This window comes from Chrysemys picta, chromosome 4 (genome assembly GCF_011386835.1).
Source record: "Chrysemys picta bellii isolate R12L10 chromosome 4, ASM1138683v2, whole genome shotgun sequence".
In the NCBI taxonomy this organism is placed as follows: Eukaryota; Metazoa; Chordata; order Testudines; family Emydidae; genus Chrysemys; species Chrysemys picta.
Genome location: NC_088794.1, coordinates 42,250,104 through 42,266,455, shown reverse-complemented (window position 1 = coordinate 42,266,455; position 16,352 = coordinate 42,250,104). Strand labels below are relative to the sequence as shown.

The 16,352-nt window shown below is 40.1% G+C and overlaps 1 protein-coding gene across 16 annotated transcripts in view; it reads right to left on the bottom strand.

Moving 5' to 3' along the window:
* Window positions 1-16,352, bottom strand: part of ABCC8 (ATP binding cassette subfamily C member 8) — a 135,399-nt gene that overhangs the window by 88,778 nt on the left and 30,269 nt on the right. For all 16 annotated transcript variants that reach the window (XR_006176540.2, XR_010600500.1, XR_006176539.2 and 13 more), the window contains 2 exons: window positions 8,574-8,738; window positions 5,674-5,829 (listed from right to left, as the gene is read on the bottom strand). Coding sequence is in view for 12 of the 16 variants with exons in the window: in XM_042858808.2 (XP_042714742.2) it covers window positions 5,674-5,829; window positions 8,574-8,738 (321 nt within the window). In the remaining 4 variants the exon portion in view is untranslated. The remainder of the gene's footprint in view (window positions 1-5,673; window positions 5,830-8,573; window positions 8,739-16,352) is intronic.

Genomic DNA, 16,352 nt, shown 5'->3' with positions numbered 1-16,352 from the left:
TTATGGTCAATTTACCCTGCTCAGAGTCTCATTAACTTACTACTGGTAGAAAAAGCACAGCTTGGTGTGGAAAAATATGGATGTTCCAGTGTGATTCTAAATAAACATACAGGGATCTTCTTCCATTGGTGGGCTGTGTTTTTTTAATCTCAGATTGCAAGAAGTTTAGAAAAGCTTGCTGTACATTTCTGTACTGCCTGGATTCCCTGCTACAGATAGTACCATGTACAGAATATTACAGTGCTCTGTATTGCAACAAAGTACCATAGGTGCTACGGTAACAAACAATAAAAATAGTTGAAAATCTTTTCATTTAGTATTTCTCGCTGTGCTGTTGACAGTTACTACAGCCCTTTTCCCCCCTTGGTGATTGGATGACATGATGTGTACTTTATTACACTTGCACATATTTTTGTCACAATTTTTGGCAGATTTAAAGTCTCTCCCCCCCTTTTTTTAAATTAAGGGGAAACCTACAGCTCCAAGTTTGAACTCAATCTTTCAGTCCATGATGCATGGGAAAAGTCTAATTTAATTCATTAGGATTATACATACATAAGAGTGGCAGTTTCCCACAATGGAGAACAGTATTAAAGAATGTTAAAAATACAGTTGATATTTTACTCATTTTGGCACAGGAACTCCAAGTAGACAGCCCTAACCTTTGTGGACTGCCAAGTTCTAGGGGATCCACTGATTCTAGGGATGGAACAGAGAGGAGCGGGAAACCCATTTATTTTATCTGCCCCAGAGACAAGTTTTGTGGGTGTAAACTCATGAGGTTCACTGTCCAAGCTGTGGGAGTGGCCAGCATCTGGGACAGCAGAACTATGATCCTGTACTTTACAGTTGATTAAAAGTGATCCTATCCTCATCTTCTCCCCCATACTGTGATATGAGATATAAACGTTTTCAATATTCAAAGCACGCATTGGACAAAAATACCTTTGCAGTACAAGGGTGTGGATATTAGCAGCTGAAACATCTAATGATTCTTGCAATGAATTCTAATCCTCATCATATAAGACACCACATAATCATGATATGCAGTGTTGTTGTAGCTGTGTTGGTACCAAGGTATTAGAGAGACAAGGTGGGTGAGGTAATATCAGTTGGTCCAATAAAAGACATTACCTCATCCACCTTGTCTCTCTAAAAGAGTGGCTAGTTATTGTTCTCAGCCCATTCAAATGTTATCTGGCAGCTAGCAAGTAGTTACATCACAATTCCCAGAGGATCATGGTTTTAAAAAATCCTGTAATGAAACTTTACATAACTTCCTTTAAGCAAAACCTCAAAGCTCTTCTCTGCCCACGACAGGGATATTTATGACAATTTACCATGACCAAGAAACTCAATAGTATGACTGATTCTGTTACAAATGAATAAAAATCTGCCTGGTGTCTGGTTTTAAAAGGTAAAGTATGTTTGATTAAAAATATAAATTATCCTTCTCAATGACTCGGGGGTTTAAGGATGTGGGATTTTCTGTAGAGAAAGAAGGACATCTATGGCAGAAAGGTAAAAGCCCTTACAGGGCCTAATACTGCTCCTAGGGAATCTTTCTATTGACTTCAATGGGCTTGAATCAGGCAGCTACTGAAAGCCATAGCAAAACTCCCATTCACTTCAATTGGAACAAAGATAGGGCTCAAAGTCTGTACACTTTTAGAAAAAAATATATAAACGCACAAATCTTCTAATCAAGGAGAAGTTATGAAACTCATAAAAATGGCTAAAATGTTGGTTAAGTCTCTCCAAAGTAAAAATTAATTTGTTTTAAATAATTGCTTGGTTTGTTCAATTTTTGATTAGAAGACTCTTTTGAGCATCCATTTAAGTGCTCGTGCCGTATTATTAGGAAAAGCAATGAATGGATGAGGGGCAAAGGCATCTTGGAGTGGAGTCTGACAAACATGATGCAGAATTCATTGATTTCTATAGCACAGTGCATTCAGCATGCTACAAAAACAATATGGGAATTATCCTGATTTGCTGTAGAACACTGTAGGATAACAATGCATTTTAATGTAGATATATTTTTTGCTAGGTTGATAGGAAAGTTAGAACCCTCATTGATATTGGAGATAATATTTTCAAAAGCTAAAGGATTGTTGTACACTACACAAAACACAAACAAAATGAGTCTGATTCTCAGTTACATTGAGGACCTTTGACACTGACTTAGCAGTGTAAAAGGAGCCTTAAAGTAGGTGTAAATGTAACTTACACCCAAATTACAGCCCTTTTGCACTGCCAGACTAGTGTAAAAGGGCCAAAGTGTAACTGAGAATCCAGCCTTATGTTTTCATCAAAGACACAGATTCTTCTGTGTGTCTCAAAGCTCCTTCAGAAGTGCCTTTTTATCTGGGTACAATTCACTGTGTATATGTGTGGCAGGATAACTTTACAGCGAATGGACACAGAGCCCTAACATCCAGATTTTTTTTAAGAGCAAACAACCAGCCTGTCACCATCTCTTCAATATAGTTACTATCAGTTATAATTGTCTTCACAAGGTTTGCTGGAAATAATATTCATGCTTGCACATGGGCATGCGTACACACACGCACACTGTCTTTCTCTCTCCCCGCTGCCCTCCACCCCCTCCAATAATGATCTCATTTATTCCTGCAATATCACGGAAATTCAGGGTTTAAGCACTAGCATGAGTTCAAAAAACATTTATTTGTGAAAATATTTTACTTATAATTGTTATGAGTCATATCTTAGGCCTTTTATACCCTAGAAAGTTGCACTGTTTTAACGATACAAGTATAGTTAAAGTGGAACATACCCCATTGTGTGGATGCAGTTATATCAGTAACTATAACTATGCTATAGTTATTCCCATTTGAGAAGGAGATTAAGCTATACCAATAGCAAGCACCTTTATACTGGTGCAAATGCATTCACACTAGGGCTTGTACAGGAATAACTGTATTAGTAAAACAAAAATCAATCACACTGCCTAATGGACAGTCACTTTCAAGTGTAAACCAGAAACTAGAGCATGAAGAGCCCAGTGGAGCTGCAGCCATTTATACCAGATGAAGATCTGGCCCTAAAAGTGAAAGCAATAAAAAAAAAAAAAAAGCTGCTACTTCGTAATTTGTTTACTACTTGTATTTTAGTCTGCTTTCTGCATAGCCAGCCTCCCTTCTGTACCAATGAACATTATTCTCAATTCTCATGCATTAACTTGACATCTAAGGTCTGATGCAGCTTCTGTTGGAGTCAATGGGAGTTTTGCCACTGAATCATCCAGAATTCCTCGTGTTCCAGCTCATGTCATGGCTTAGAAGAGCTTCAATCAAGCACTAATATTATTAGAATGACAACAGAAAGCATAAGGTAATACTTTAGATATTTCAAAAGTGTGAGCATTCTCCAGGCAGTTCAAGAGGGGATGATTAATTGGATTGCAAGTGAAGAAATAAAGCCTCCTCATCAGAAAAACATCACTTCTTCCTCTCCACATGGCCTTCTAATAACATGCAGTTCAGTAACATATGAAGTAACGTTACTTGACGTTTCCTCACTTGCAGCACTGACTGTTAAATATAACTTCTGAACAGCATTAGATGGAAATGGGTGCCTGCGGGAGGTCTGCCGGTCCTGCGGTTTCGGTGGCAATTCAGCGGCGGGTACACCAAAGATGTGGGACCGGCAGATCACCCGCAGAAACCCCGCAGAATCCGCGTGACCGCGGCCTGCCCGCAGGCCTCCTGTCTGCCGTGCTTGGGGCGGCAAAAAACATAGAGCCGCCCCTAGTTAGACTACATCCATCCCTCCGACTTTTAGATTATCCAGACCATCCCCTATGTAACTCTGCTCACAAAAGTACCTTTGCAGTATGAACATAACAGAAATATCACTGATGTATCTGATCACTGAATTGTCTACTTTAAAAAGCAGCATATTAATTTAGAGTCTGTTGTCTCTTTCACTGTTGAGTATTTATATTTGTCACATGGGCATTCTTGGCAAAAACAAAAAAAAACAGCCCAACAAATACAATCGGAGTTGCTGTATTTATGTCAGATGAAATAATTTCCATACAGTGACACTGTAGTACTGTCAACCTCCTCTCGAAATTCCCAATGGGAGTTTCAGAGGTTTCTATGGTTTTGTTAAATATTGACTTTTCCAAACTAAGTAATTTGCACTCTCTCTCTGTTTTAGTGGGTTAGACACCTAGGGACTTTGTGCTTTCTTCATCTTAAAGCCCTGATGCAAGCAAACCTGATTTCATTGGGCATAACTCATGCATAAGGGCTTCAGAACTGGGCAATTAAGAGCCAACAACTGGTGGTGGCAGTACTGTACAAGTGGAAAAAGAAGAGTGAAGAACTGTGGATGGACATGTATATAGATGAGAGCAAGGAAAAAGGAGAGGACAAAGTAGCAAACTGATTTCATGTGGCAAACGAAGCTGTGCAATCTCATGAGCATGAGTTGTGATTGGGATTTGCTGCTAGTTATAGTATTTGGATACATTAAAAGGCACCTGTGTAAAATAATAGCCACCGTCATTTGAAATGATTAGTACCACAAGCCCACATATTATACTGTGTATGTAGTGTAGCTTTTGGCTAGGCTAAATACTGTAGCAAATTAGGCCAAATAGGTATCTAAAACAATGCAGTTGTCTGTGTAGAAACAATTATGTTTTCTTCCAGATTTTTATTTGGTCTGTCTGGAATTCACAACAAGAGGAAAGAGTTTTAAAAATGTAATGGCCCTGAAGGATATTTCTAGGAGTAGGAATAGTGGGCGTATGTATTATCCTCTGAGGCAAGGCATCAGATCATATTTTGGGATATAAATTTAGTGGCCTGCGTCTAGCTCCTGTTAATCATTTATCCACAATGAAAAGCCAGAACAAAATATTGCACAATTTGACAGGATGTTGGCACTCTATGACTGACAGAGATCCAGGGCTAAAATAGCAGAGTAGTCAGGGTGAAATGAGCTGTACCGGGAAGGATTTGGTGCCCATCTGTACAATACCCCTGGTGGCCAGTGCTATTAGTTTCCCACTTTCATGAGCACTAAAATTCAAGACTAATCTTTAAAATATGTTTTTGAAAACAGCTTAAGAAAGGCTAATGAGCATAGGTGTTTAAGTGAAAAAGGCCTGCTGTTACTGTCCTTGGGCTTGCAGGGCAGTTTTGTTGAATGACCGAAGAATGCAGGATTGAGCCTTAAATTATTTCAATAAGCCCCTGCTTTCCTTACACCTTCCAGTGAGTCACCACTGGGATTCAGAAAACAAGTGATTGTAATGCTCTATGGTTAGCCCCTTTGCTGTTGTGTCACAATGCAGTGAACGTAATGGCGCATCAAAGTAATGCGATTGGTACAAGGGGCAGCACCTGATGGCATCTGTGGCAGAAAACTAAGTCTGTATGGCAACACTCCAAGAGTTAATTCCCAATATAAGTCTAACACATTGTCAAATTACATGCTATTTTCAAACACCACCTAGGTGTTCTTGAGGAAATGTATGACATTCTAAGTGAAAACCCTCTTTAATTCTTGTTATAACATTCTTATTTCTGTTAAATACATTTATATCTTCTTGTTCTCTCTGCTTCAACAAAATTCATGAGAGAATGATCACTAAAGGCATAAGTACATTAACAACATACGAACATTCCATGTTCTTACCTGCACAGGCATAGCCCAAAGGTTAGGGCAGAGGAAGAAGAACCACATCAGTTGGTTTGTATCTATGGCAACCAGGTTACAGATCTGGCCTGCAGACATTTCCCCCATAGACATGTTCGAAGTGGACAGTTGCATAATCTTATTGTATATTTTTGTCTGGAAATTAGAACATTAAGTTTCATGTTCAGAGAAAAATCAGACAGCACTGACTGCTTTACATTACCATTAAAACGACTTGATTTCTATGTTGTAGAGCAGTGGTTCCCAAACTTGTTCTGCCGCTTGTGCAGGGAAAGCCCCTGGCGGGCCGGGCCGGTTTGTTTGCCTGCCGCATCCGCAGGTTCGGCCGATCGCGGCTCCCACTGGCCGCGGATCGCTGCTCCAGGCCAATGGGAGCTGCTGGAAGCAGTGGCCAGTACGTCCCTCGGCCCACGCCGCTTCCAGCAGCTCCCATTGGCCTGGAACAGCGAACCGTGGCCACTGGGAGCCGCGATTGGCTGAACCTGTGGATGCGGCACGTAAACAAACCGGCCCAGCCCGCCAGGGGCTTTCCCTGCACAAGCAGCGGAACAAGTTTGGGAACCACTGTTTTAGAGAAACTCCCACGACGTGAAGGGCTGATCTTAAAATAAAACCAATTTGTTATTTAGAAGACAAATGCACCAAAGGTAGCCAAAAAGCATTAGTGAACACACACAAAACAAGATCTCCAGTTACAAACAGAAGAGTGCCCTAGTCCTGCATACTTTGAACAATAAAAACTCCTGTTACTTTCAATGAGAGTTGTGCATGTGTGCAAGGAATGTATGCTTAAGCTCTTTTTTAATGGGACTTAAAATTTCCAAACCTCCTGTCCTCCACTCCCACAGAAAACTCGGAGAGATCAGATTCATAACATTTTGCTGAGCATTCCCCACTAGGGAGGCAAGTGCAGTCTCTATGAGGAGAAGCCTCATAGAGCCTGAAGACCTACTGGTAACCTCCATGGAAACCAAAGATTCTGCAAGGAGAGTTGGTCCTGTCTGTGGTACTTATGCTTCTCTAACTTTCCATGATGTTTGGTTCAGGCCTCACCCAGCCCGAGGATCTCCTTTGCTGTGCTGATCTTCACTGTGTGAATTTAACTCTAGATTTGCAATAAAAATGTCACAAACCCACGGATGAATAATATAGTTGGCCTAATTCTCCTTTCAATTAAAAGCCATTGTTACAAGAAGGGAGAATTAGGCTCCATGATTCAGAAAATAAGTAATATGCAATATTTGAGAAGCACTTTTTACCAACTGATTTTTAATTTAGGTACTAAAGCTATACAGCTTTGCTTCATGGCTGTTCATGAGACTTATTTGATGAAAGGCACCCAGATTCCATGTATCCATTGCATTCAGTTGCCAGCCATAAATCACAAGGGATTAAGCCATGTAGGACACGTGCAGATTCGTATGAAGGAGGAAAGGAGATGAAAGATTGCCAGGAAATTGAGAAACTATAGCACAAAGAGAACTTATCCAAAAACCCCTGTATGGCTGGAAGACTGTCAGGCAATTGCTGCCCTTCATTCGCCTGCCACCAGGATGTTTGCTAAAAGCTCTCCATTGGAATGACAACAGAATTTCTTAGCTGGACCTTTGTGTAACATACAGTACAGGGAACAAGAATCTTCGCTTGTGACAACTATCCTGAAAGTAGTGTTTGGCAAGCGCACTCATTTCCAGCAACGTAGTAACCCTTTTAGGGAATTTTGTATCAGTTTCTGGCAACTATATTTAAAGTACCTTTCATAGTTATTTGTGGTTTTGGGGGCAGCTAAAAGTAGTGGACAAAGTGGGAAACCAAGCTAAGGAGGAGAAGAACAGGTTGGTAAAAAACAAACATTTGTGATTTCCTCTCACATTTTGGATCAAAATTTTGTTTTCACAGAAATTTTCTGATCAGCTCTAACCAGGGCAATACTGGTTGGAATTAGTGGAATCCAGAGATCTGGCAGCTAAAAAGAATTTACAATGGATAATCAGGAGTGGATTAAATAATTAAGCAGCTAATGAGAGTCCTTGTAATAAATGGGTACTTTCAGTGGCTGTTAGTGTATTTGAACGGATTGGATGTTTAATTAATGCTAACTATTACTGGGCTGACTGTTCACATCTCTTAGGGTATGTTTTGACCAGTGTATCTGGCAATATTAACTTATAACATTACAGTTAATTATTCTATTTATGGTTAGAATTTTTCTAACTGCAGAACTCTGTATAGCAAATAAAGTTATTCTGATCCAGTGTTTAGAGTTATACAATATTATGGGACAAATGGTGTTGTGATCAGGTGCACAGGGAGTCTGTTCCAATATGGCAGAGCACAGGGGAGTCCTCCAAGAACTTGACTCCTGGAGGCACTGGGTTATGTACTGTGTGGATAAGAGGGAGGGGAGACTTCCTGTCCAAGGGAGACTCCGGGTCCCTGCAAGAAGGTAGGGGGCTTGGAAAATGAGCAGGGACCAGAATGAGGTCCCTGCCGAGAGGGTGGGGAACCAGAATTCCTCCCCTCCCCCCAAAATATCTGAATTGGTGCCACTGCGCTCTCATGATTCAGAGCATACAGTCTCTAAATGAGAACATTAGGAAGAAAGTTCTCCTATGAGCATATTATTCCATAACTGGCAACTTCTGGGGCCTTGTACTTCCTCTGCATCCATTACTGACCATTATTAGAGGCCGAATGCTGGACTAGAAGGGCTGATGGTGTGATGTGGGATAGTAACACTTACCTCAGTGGGAGAGCTCCCAATTTACTATGATATAATTAAGTAGACTTTAAACCTATGGGTCTATTACAGCTGTTATATTTCTAGTATGTATGCACTTCCCCTCTGTAGGCATGTTACTTATTATCATCTTGGGTACCTGAATTGCTCCTCTCAAGTTAATTCCAGTTTCAATGGCGACATAGTATGATGCCTGGAGAATTGTCCTTTGCAACAGAAGGGCGAAAAATAGAAGGACAGCCAAAACATAGGCATTGGCCAGGAACTCTTGAGATGAGATAAAGAAAACACCAAGAATTTTAATCTGTAAGAAAAAGGAAGTTAGAAAACAGATTTAATTGGAATTTTTTTCAGTCAAGCTTATTTTTGTACAATTCATGTTTGAAGAGTTCAATTTATTACTTTGGAAGTTGTTTCAAATCTGACCCAATACTGTCAGTCTGAAGACTCAGGAAGACAGTGTTGTATTGCATCAGACTGTGAAGTCTATCTTTGCAATCAGAAGAATTAGTAAATTATTTTTATTTATCTGCAAAATTATATTCAGCAGAATTTTTTTGATGGAATAACAGAAATCCAAAGAGAGACCCAAGCCCCTTAAAAAGTGGGAAGGGGGACTAACTCATGGAGAGCAGAGTTTTAAGAAGCCAGCACCTAAGCTGCCAAACAGGGAAGTTTTATAAGAGGGTTTAGAGAGAGAGAGTGCAAGAGGCAGATACATCTAACAAATATACTCTAATCTTAGGCCAATAACCCCTCTTACCCCCGCCCCCCAAACCCAAACAAGCAGACAAACAAGCACCCTGCCTCCCCCCCCAAACCCTGCCTGAAACCCTGCAAGAATAAAAAGAATTATGCAGGCAGAAGTCCAGAAGCAGAGTGTGGACTATCCAATTTATTGGACTGAATACAGCATGTATGATTACTAGTGGGCAGGTGGTGTATGTAAGCATATGGTGAAAACAGCTCATGGCCCTCAGAGATGCAATACGGGCATTTGAGGCCAAAGTGGCTGAAATGGAGGAGCTAAGGGACACAGAGAAGTATATAGCTGAGACTTTCAGGAACACAATAGAAAGGTCCCACCCTCAGCCTGACAGCCTCTGTGCTGTCAAGGAAGATGAAAGTCTCAGAAAAGGAGAACATCAAGCTGGAGTGGAGGGAAACAATCCCATAGTTGGGACCTTCCTTCCAGATGATGTAACGGTATCCTCTTCCACTGAGGATACCTCACCTGGGGAGAGAACCTGAGTTACTAGCAAGAGCCAGGTATAGTAATGAGGGTTTTAATTATTTGAAATATAGATAGTTGGGTTTGTGATGACTGGGAGAACAGCATGGTAAATTGCCTGCCAAATGCGAAGGTTGCATATCTCACAAGACATAGGTAAAGGTAGGAGAGTGGTCCTGGAGGCCAAATTTAGGCTGCTAGGTAACAGATTAAAGGCCAGGACCTCCATGGTAACATTTTCTGAATCCACATGAAGGGCAAGGAAGACAGGGAGAACTGCAGGATCTTACTGTGTGGATGAGATGATGGCATAGGGAGAAAGGTTTTAGGTTTATTAGCAACTGGGGGACCTTTTAGTAAAGGAGGATCCTATACATGAAGGATGGGAATTAGACTGCTGGCATGTAAAATTAAAAAGGTTGTGGAGGATTCTTTTAAACTAAGGGTAAGGGAAAAGCCAACAGCTGTGGAGTGGCACATGGTTCAGGTGGAGTCATCCCTTATGGATGAATTCATTAAAAGTGGAAATTATATTCTAGTAAAGAGGATAAGAAAAGAATTGGTAAAGTACAGGTAGGAGTTAGTGAGGAACAGTCAAAAGTACAAAAGTCCCATTTAAAGATAACACATGAAGACAAGAAACTGAACACTGACAAAATGTACAAGTGCTTATATATAAATCCCAGAAGTTTAAATATTAAGATGAATATTAAGTGAACTACAGTGCCTGGCGTTAAATAAGGATACTGATATAATAGGCATCACAGAAACTTGGTGAGATGAGAATAATCAATGGGACGTGGTAATAGCAGGGTACAAAATATATAGGAATCACAGAGTAGATCGTGCCAGTGGGGGAGTGCCACCATATGTGAGGAAAATCAGAGTCAAATGAAGTACAAATCTTAAATGAATTAAACAGTACTACAGAATCTCTTTGGATAGAAATTCCATGCTTGAATAATAAGAGTATAGCAGTAGGAATGTACTACTGACGGCCTGTCCAGAATGGTGACAGTGATTGTGAAATGCTCAGGGAGATTAGACAGGCTACAAAGGCAGAAAATGCAGTAATGGGGAATTTTAACTATTCTCCTATTGACTGGGTATGTCAGCTTAGGAAGGGATGAAGAGATAAAATTTCTATACACATTAAATGACTGCCCCTTGAAGTAGCTTGTCCTGGAACCGAGAAGGGGAGAGGCAATTCTTCATTTAGTCCTAAGTGGAGCACAAGATCTGGTTCAAGAGGTGAATGTAGCTGAACCACTTGGTAATAGCAACCATAACATAATTAAGTTTAACATCCTTGCAGGGGAAAAATTTTCAAAGAAACCCACCACAGTAGCATTTAACTTCAAACAAGGGAACTACACAAAAATGAAGAACCTAATTAAACATAAATTAAAAGAAAAAGTCACAATGGTGAAATGCCTGCAGCCTGCATGGAGACCATTTAAAAACACCATAATAGCAGCTCAAACTACGTGTATACCCCAAATAAAAATAATAAAGGTAAGAGGACAAAAAAAAATTCTGCTGTGGCAAAACTACAGAGTAAAAGAGGTGGTTAGAAGCAAAAAGGCATCCTTTAAAAATTGTAAGTCAAATCCTAGTGAAGAAAATAGAAAGGGGCATAAACTCTGACAAGTCAAGTATAAGAAGGCAGGCCAAGCAAGAATTGGAAGAGCAACTAGCTAATGACAGAAAAACTAACAGCATTTTTTTTTTAAAGTACACAAGAAGGAGGAACCCTGCCAAACAGTTAGTGGGGCCACACGATGATCAAGGTGCTAAGGGAGCATTCAAGGAAGGCCATTGCTGTGAAATAAAAATGAATCCTTTGCATCCGTCTTCACTGCAGTGGACATGAGGGTGATTCCCACACACAAGCCATTCTTTTTAGGTGACAAATCTGAGGAATCTCACCAATCTATTAATATTTATTGAGGAAGTCAACAAGTACGGGGACAAGGGCAATCCGGTGGATACAGTGTACTGAGACTTTCAGAAAGCCTTTGACAAAGTCCCTCACCAAAGGCTCTTAAGTAAACTAAGCAGTCAGGGAATAAGAGGGAAGTTCCTCTTATGGATCAGTAACTGGTTAAAATATAGGAAATAAAGGATAAGAATGGTCAGTTTTCACAATGGAGAGAGGTAAATAATAGCGGAGTCCCTGAAGGATCTGTACTGGGACTCTGCTGTTCAACATATCCATAAATGATCTGGAAAAAGGGGTAAACAGTGAGGTGGCAAAATTTGCAGAGGATACAAAATTACTCAAGATAGTTAAATCCAAATCTGACTGCAAAGAGTAACAAAGAGACCTTCCTAAACTGGGTGACTGGGCCACAAAATGGCAGATAAAATTCAATGTTAAAAGTGCAAAATTATGCATATTGGAAAAAATAATCCCAACTACACATACACAATGATGGGATCTGAATTAGCTGTTACCACTCAAAGATCTTGGAGTCATCATGGATAGTTCCCTGAAAACATCTGTAGCAGTCAAAAAGGCTAATAGAATGTTAAGAACCCCACTATATAAATCCATGGTATGCTCACGCCTTGAATACTGCAGTTCTGGTCCCATGTTAAAGAAGATATGAGAACTGGAAAGGTTGCCCTTCTCTGCACTGAAAATAAATAGGGCTATGGAACAGCTTCCATACGAGTTAAGATTAAAAAGAGTGGACTGTTCAATTTAGAAAAAAGCTGACTAAGTGGGGATATGGTAGAAGGCTATAAAATCATGAATGGTGTGCAGAAACTGAATAAGGAAATGTTATTTACCCCTTTACATGACACAAGAACCAGGGGTCACCAGATGAAATGAATAGACAGCAGGTTTAAAACAAGCATAACAAGCCTCCCCAGGAAAGTGGGTGAAGGGGCTTGGGGGGATATTTTAGGGAAATAGGAACTCCAAGTGGTCCTTTTCCTGAAGCTTTGTCTAAATCACTTGGTGGTGGCAGCAATACCATCCAAGGACAAGGAAAGGATTTGTGCCTTGGGGAAGTTTTTAACCTAAGCTGGTAGAAATAAGCTTAGGGGGTCTTTCACGCGGGTCCCCACCTCTGTATCTCAGAGTTCAGAGTGGGGAGGGAACCCTGACATGGAATTATAACATTCAAAAACCAGTCGGAGAACACTTCAACCTCTCTGGACTTTCAATTAGAGACCTAAAAGTCGCAATTCTTCAACAAAAAAACTTCAAAAACAGACTCCAACAAGAAACTGCAAAACTGGAATTAATTTGCAAACTGGACACCATTAAATTAGGGTTGAATAAAGACTGGGAGTGGATGGGTCATTACACAAACTAAAAGCTATTTCTCCATGCTAATATTTCCCCTACTGTTACTCACACCTTGTCAACTGTTTGAAATGGGCCATCCTGAATTATCACCACAAAAGTTTTTTTTTCCTCCTGCTGATAATAGCCCACCTTAATTGATTAGTCTTGTTAGAGCTGGTATGGCAACCCCCATTTTTTCATGTTCTCTGTATATATCTTCCTACTGTATTTTCCACTGCATGTATCTGATGAAGTGGGTTTTAGCCCACGAAAGCTTATGCCCAAATAAATTTGTTAGTCTCCAAGGTGCCACAAGTACTCCTCGTTCTTTAAGCATAACAAAGCACTTCACACAGCACACAGTCAACCCCTGCAGCTCATTGCCATGGGATGTTGTGAAAGCCAAAAGGCTTAGTGGGCTCAAAAAAGAATTAGATAAATCCATCAATGGCTGTTAGTCAAAAGAGCAACCCCATGCTCCGGTGTTCCTAACCTCCAACTGCCAGAAGCTGGGACTGGATGACAGGAAATGGATCACTCAAAATTGCCCTGTTCTGTTCATTCCTTCTGAAGCATCAATAACTAGCCTTTGTTAGAGACAGGATACTGGGCTAGATGGACCATTGTTCTGATACAGTATGGTGGTTCTTACATTCTTTAATGGGCAACATGACCCCCTTTCTGCAAGGTACTGAAACACATGATTAATTTAACTGACTTCAGTGGGATTATTCACCATCTTAAAATTAGGCACATGCTCAATTATCTTGCAGACTATGGGCCAATATCCAAAAAATCTGTAAGAGAGTTTCTAGTGCCCAGGATAATCAGTAGCATGTCTTCTGCAATCCTTTCTTCTTCATGCAGTGGCAGTGCAAACTTCCTCACACGGTTCCCTGCCAGCAGTCCTCAGCTTTCACCTAGCAGGACTCCTTCCCATGGTAAGAAGATAGTTCTGCCTCTATCCACAGTTCTTGGCATCTCTGCTGAGACTGTCAATGAAGTGACTAATCAGTACCAAATGTGGATTGTGTTTTTGTACTGTGGACACCTGTTCACTTGGAATTGGACTGAGGCCAAACAACTCATTAAACATTGGCCAAACTGAACAGCTATCAGGTGGCAAGGACTTTCACTCAGCACTGACCTAGGCTGGATTTGAATGAGTGAAGGTCACTGTACCCTCCCATCTTCTAGTTACATGACATATCTTATAAAGGGAATTCGCTGACTACAGAGTATTGAGATTCACACTGAGGCTGAGCTCAGCTTTCCACAAGTAACAAAAAAACTCTGCCCTGAAGACCCTGACTCATTTAAGGATTCCTTACTCACATGAGTAGTTCCATTGAAGTCACAGACTACTCATGTAATATGTCAGTGAACTATTCACAAGAGCATCAAATATTACGAGTGAGTCCCAAGCTCCCGAGATAGAGGCATACACCATTTGTTTGTTTATTTTCTACTATCAAGACTAAATTGATGGACGCTGTTTTCCACAATAAAAACCAATGACAGAAGAACAATTTCTGTTGCCATAGTGAAAGAAACATTAGGCCATTTACCATCATTCATGTGACATAAGTATTATAAACTACGGACTTTTAATCTAGCAGAAATGCATTATTTCAGGTGATTGCTATAGAGTCAAATCTCTGTGACAAAATTAAGAATACATTTAGGTACACATAAAATCGTTGATATCAAGTACTTGCATCCAAATTTTCCAACTGCTCATCTTCTAATTTTAGGCACCTATGTTTTTGGGTGCTCAAAAGTTGAGTTACCCAAAGTAACAGACCCCTTTGGAAAATGTTTGCCTTAGTTTAGAAAGAGTTACATCCAATATTAGAGCCAATTTATTCAATTATCCACATGCTAATATATACTACGTGTATCAGCCAGAAAATCATTGATTTCAGTGAGAAAGCCAAGCCAATTTACAATCTTTTGTTAGGATTGGAAATGGTAGTTTCTATAAGACTGAGAATTGAACTAATGAATAAATGATGATCTAATGGAATTCATGTCAGGTATGTTCCAAAAATTTACTACTTTGTTTAATACAGTTTATCACGGTTTTTAGAAACAATTTGCAGGCAACTAAGTATAAGGCCCCAATTCATCAAGGTACTTTAGCACAGACCCAACTTTAAGCATATAATTACTCATTGAAATCAATGGAACCACTCACATGCCTAAAGTTAGTCATGTGTTTCAGTACCAGAATGTGAATGCTTGATCTTTCTAGTTCATTTGACACTTGATGGTATCACTTTGAGTAGTGGAGAACAGACAACGCCAAAGTTAAGGGCAATAACTGCATGGAATGGTACTAATTCTGCATTTGAATCCATATCAAGAATAAACCCATTGAAAACATGTTCAACCAGATGTAGTCTCCAAGGCATATCAACAGAACACAGAAAATCTTTGGTGATACTTGTTTTGCTAAACACATACCAAGTAGAAAATTTCTTCAAACAGTCATGCTACATGCCCATCCATTATAGTTATGAAATTATGTCAAATGGAAAATTATATTGTATTTTTAATTATCCATACTTTTATAGATTTCACATTATTCTGAGAGAGTGTCAATATACATGGGCACTGTACATACATATAGTAAAATGAAGTCCCTGTCCCAGATTGCTTATGATTTTATGATTCTGGCATTTCAGGTAACAGTGAATTCCACTCTAACTCTTTGGAGATGGAGCTGCAGCTGCAAACTCCTCAAATCAAATAGAAGGGAAATTAACACCCGAAGTCCCACAATTTAGCATGAAAGTATTAGCCCACAAAATGAAGGTACAGAGTGTTACTGTAGGTTACTCGTGCCTCGTAGCTGGAATACTACTTGGGGAATGGGGAAACATATGGATAAATTCCTCATTCACATGAGGAGGGCGCTTAAGCCCAAGTCTTCTCAGACTTGCTAATTTTCCATTCCAAACTAGACCCTTTTTAACCTTGTGTTCTTTAAAATAAAGGACTGGGCATACAGGTGGCTGGTGAACAGCTTCCACTTACTACAGATGACCATGCCTATTGTTTAACTTCATATCGGTGCATGTGTAGCCTCTGCTCACACTTAAATGAGAGTGCAAAAGCCCTGTGTTTCTTCCTGCACACTATGCAAGGACTTGCAAATTCAAGGCTGATAGCTATGTGGGATTCAGTCTTAGGAAGGCACCTCAGAACCCTTTGTGTACAAGTACTGTCACCTCAACAAGTGATACACACTGTGGCAGCCCAGAGCACAAAACATATAAGCAATACAAGAATCCAAAGTTCCTGCTTTACCAGATGTTGCATGAAGGCTCACAGATAAGAAAAGAGCCTTTTTGGATGATGGTGAAAGGATGGTGGCAACCAGA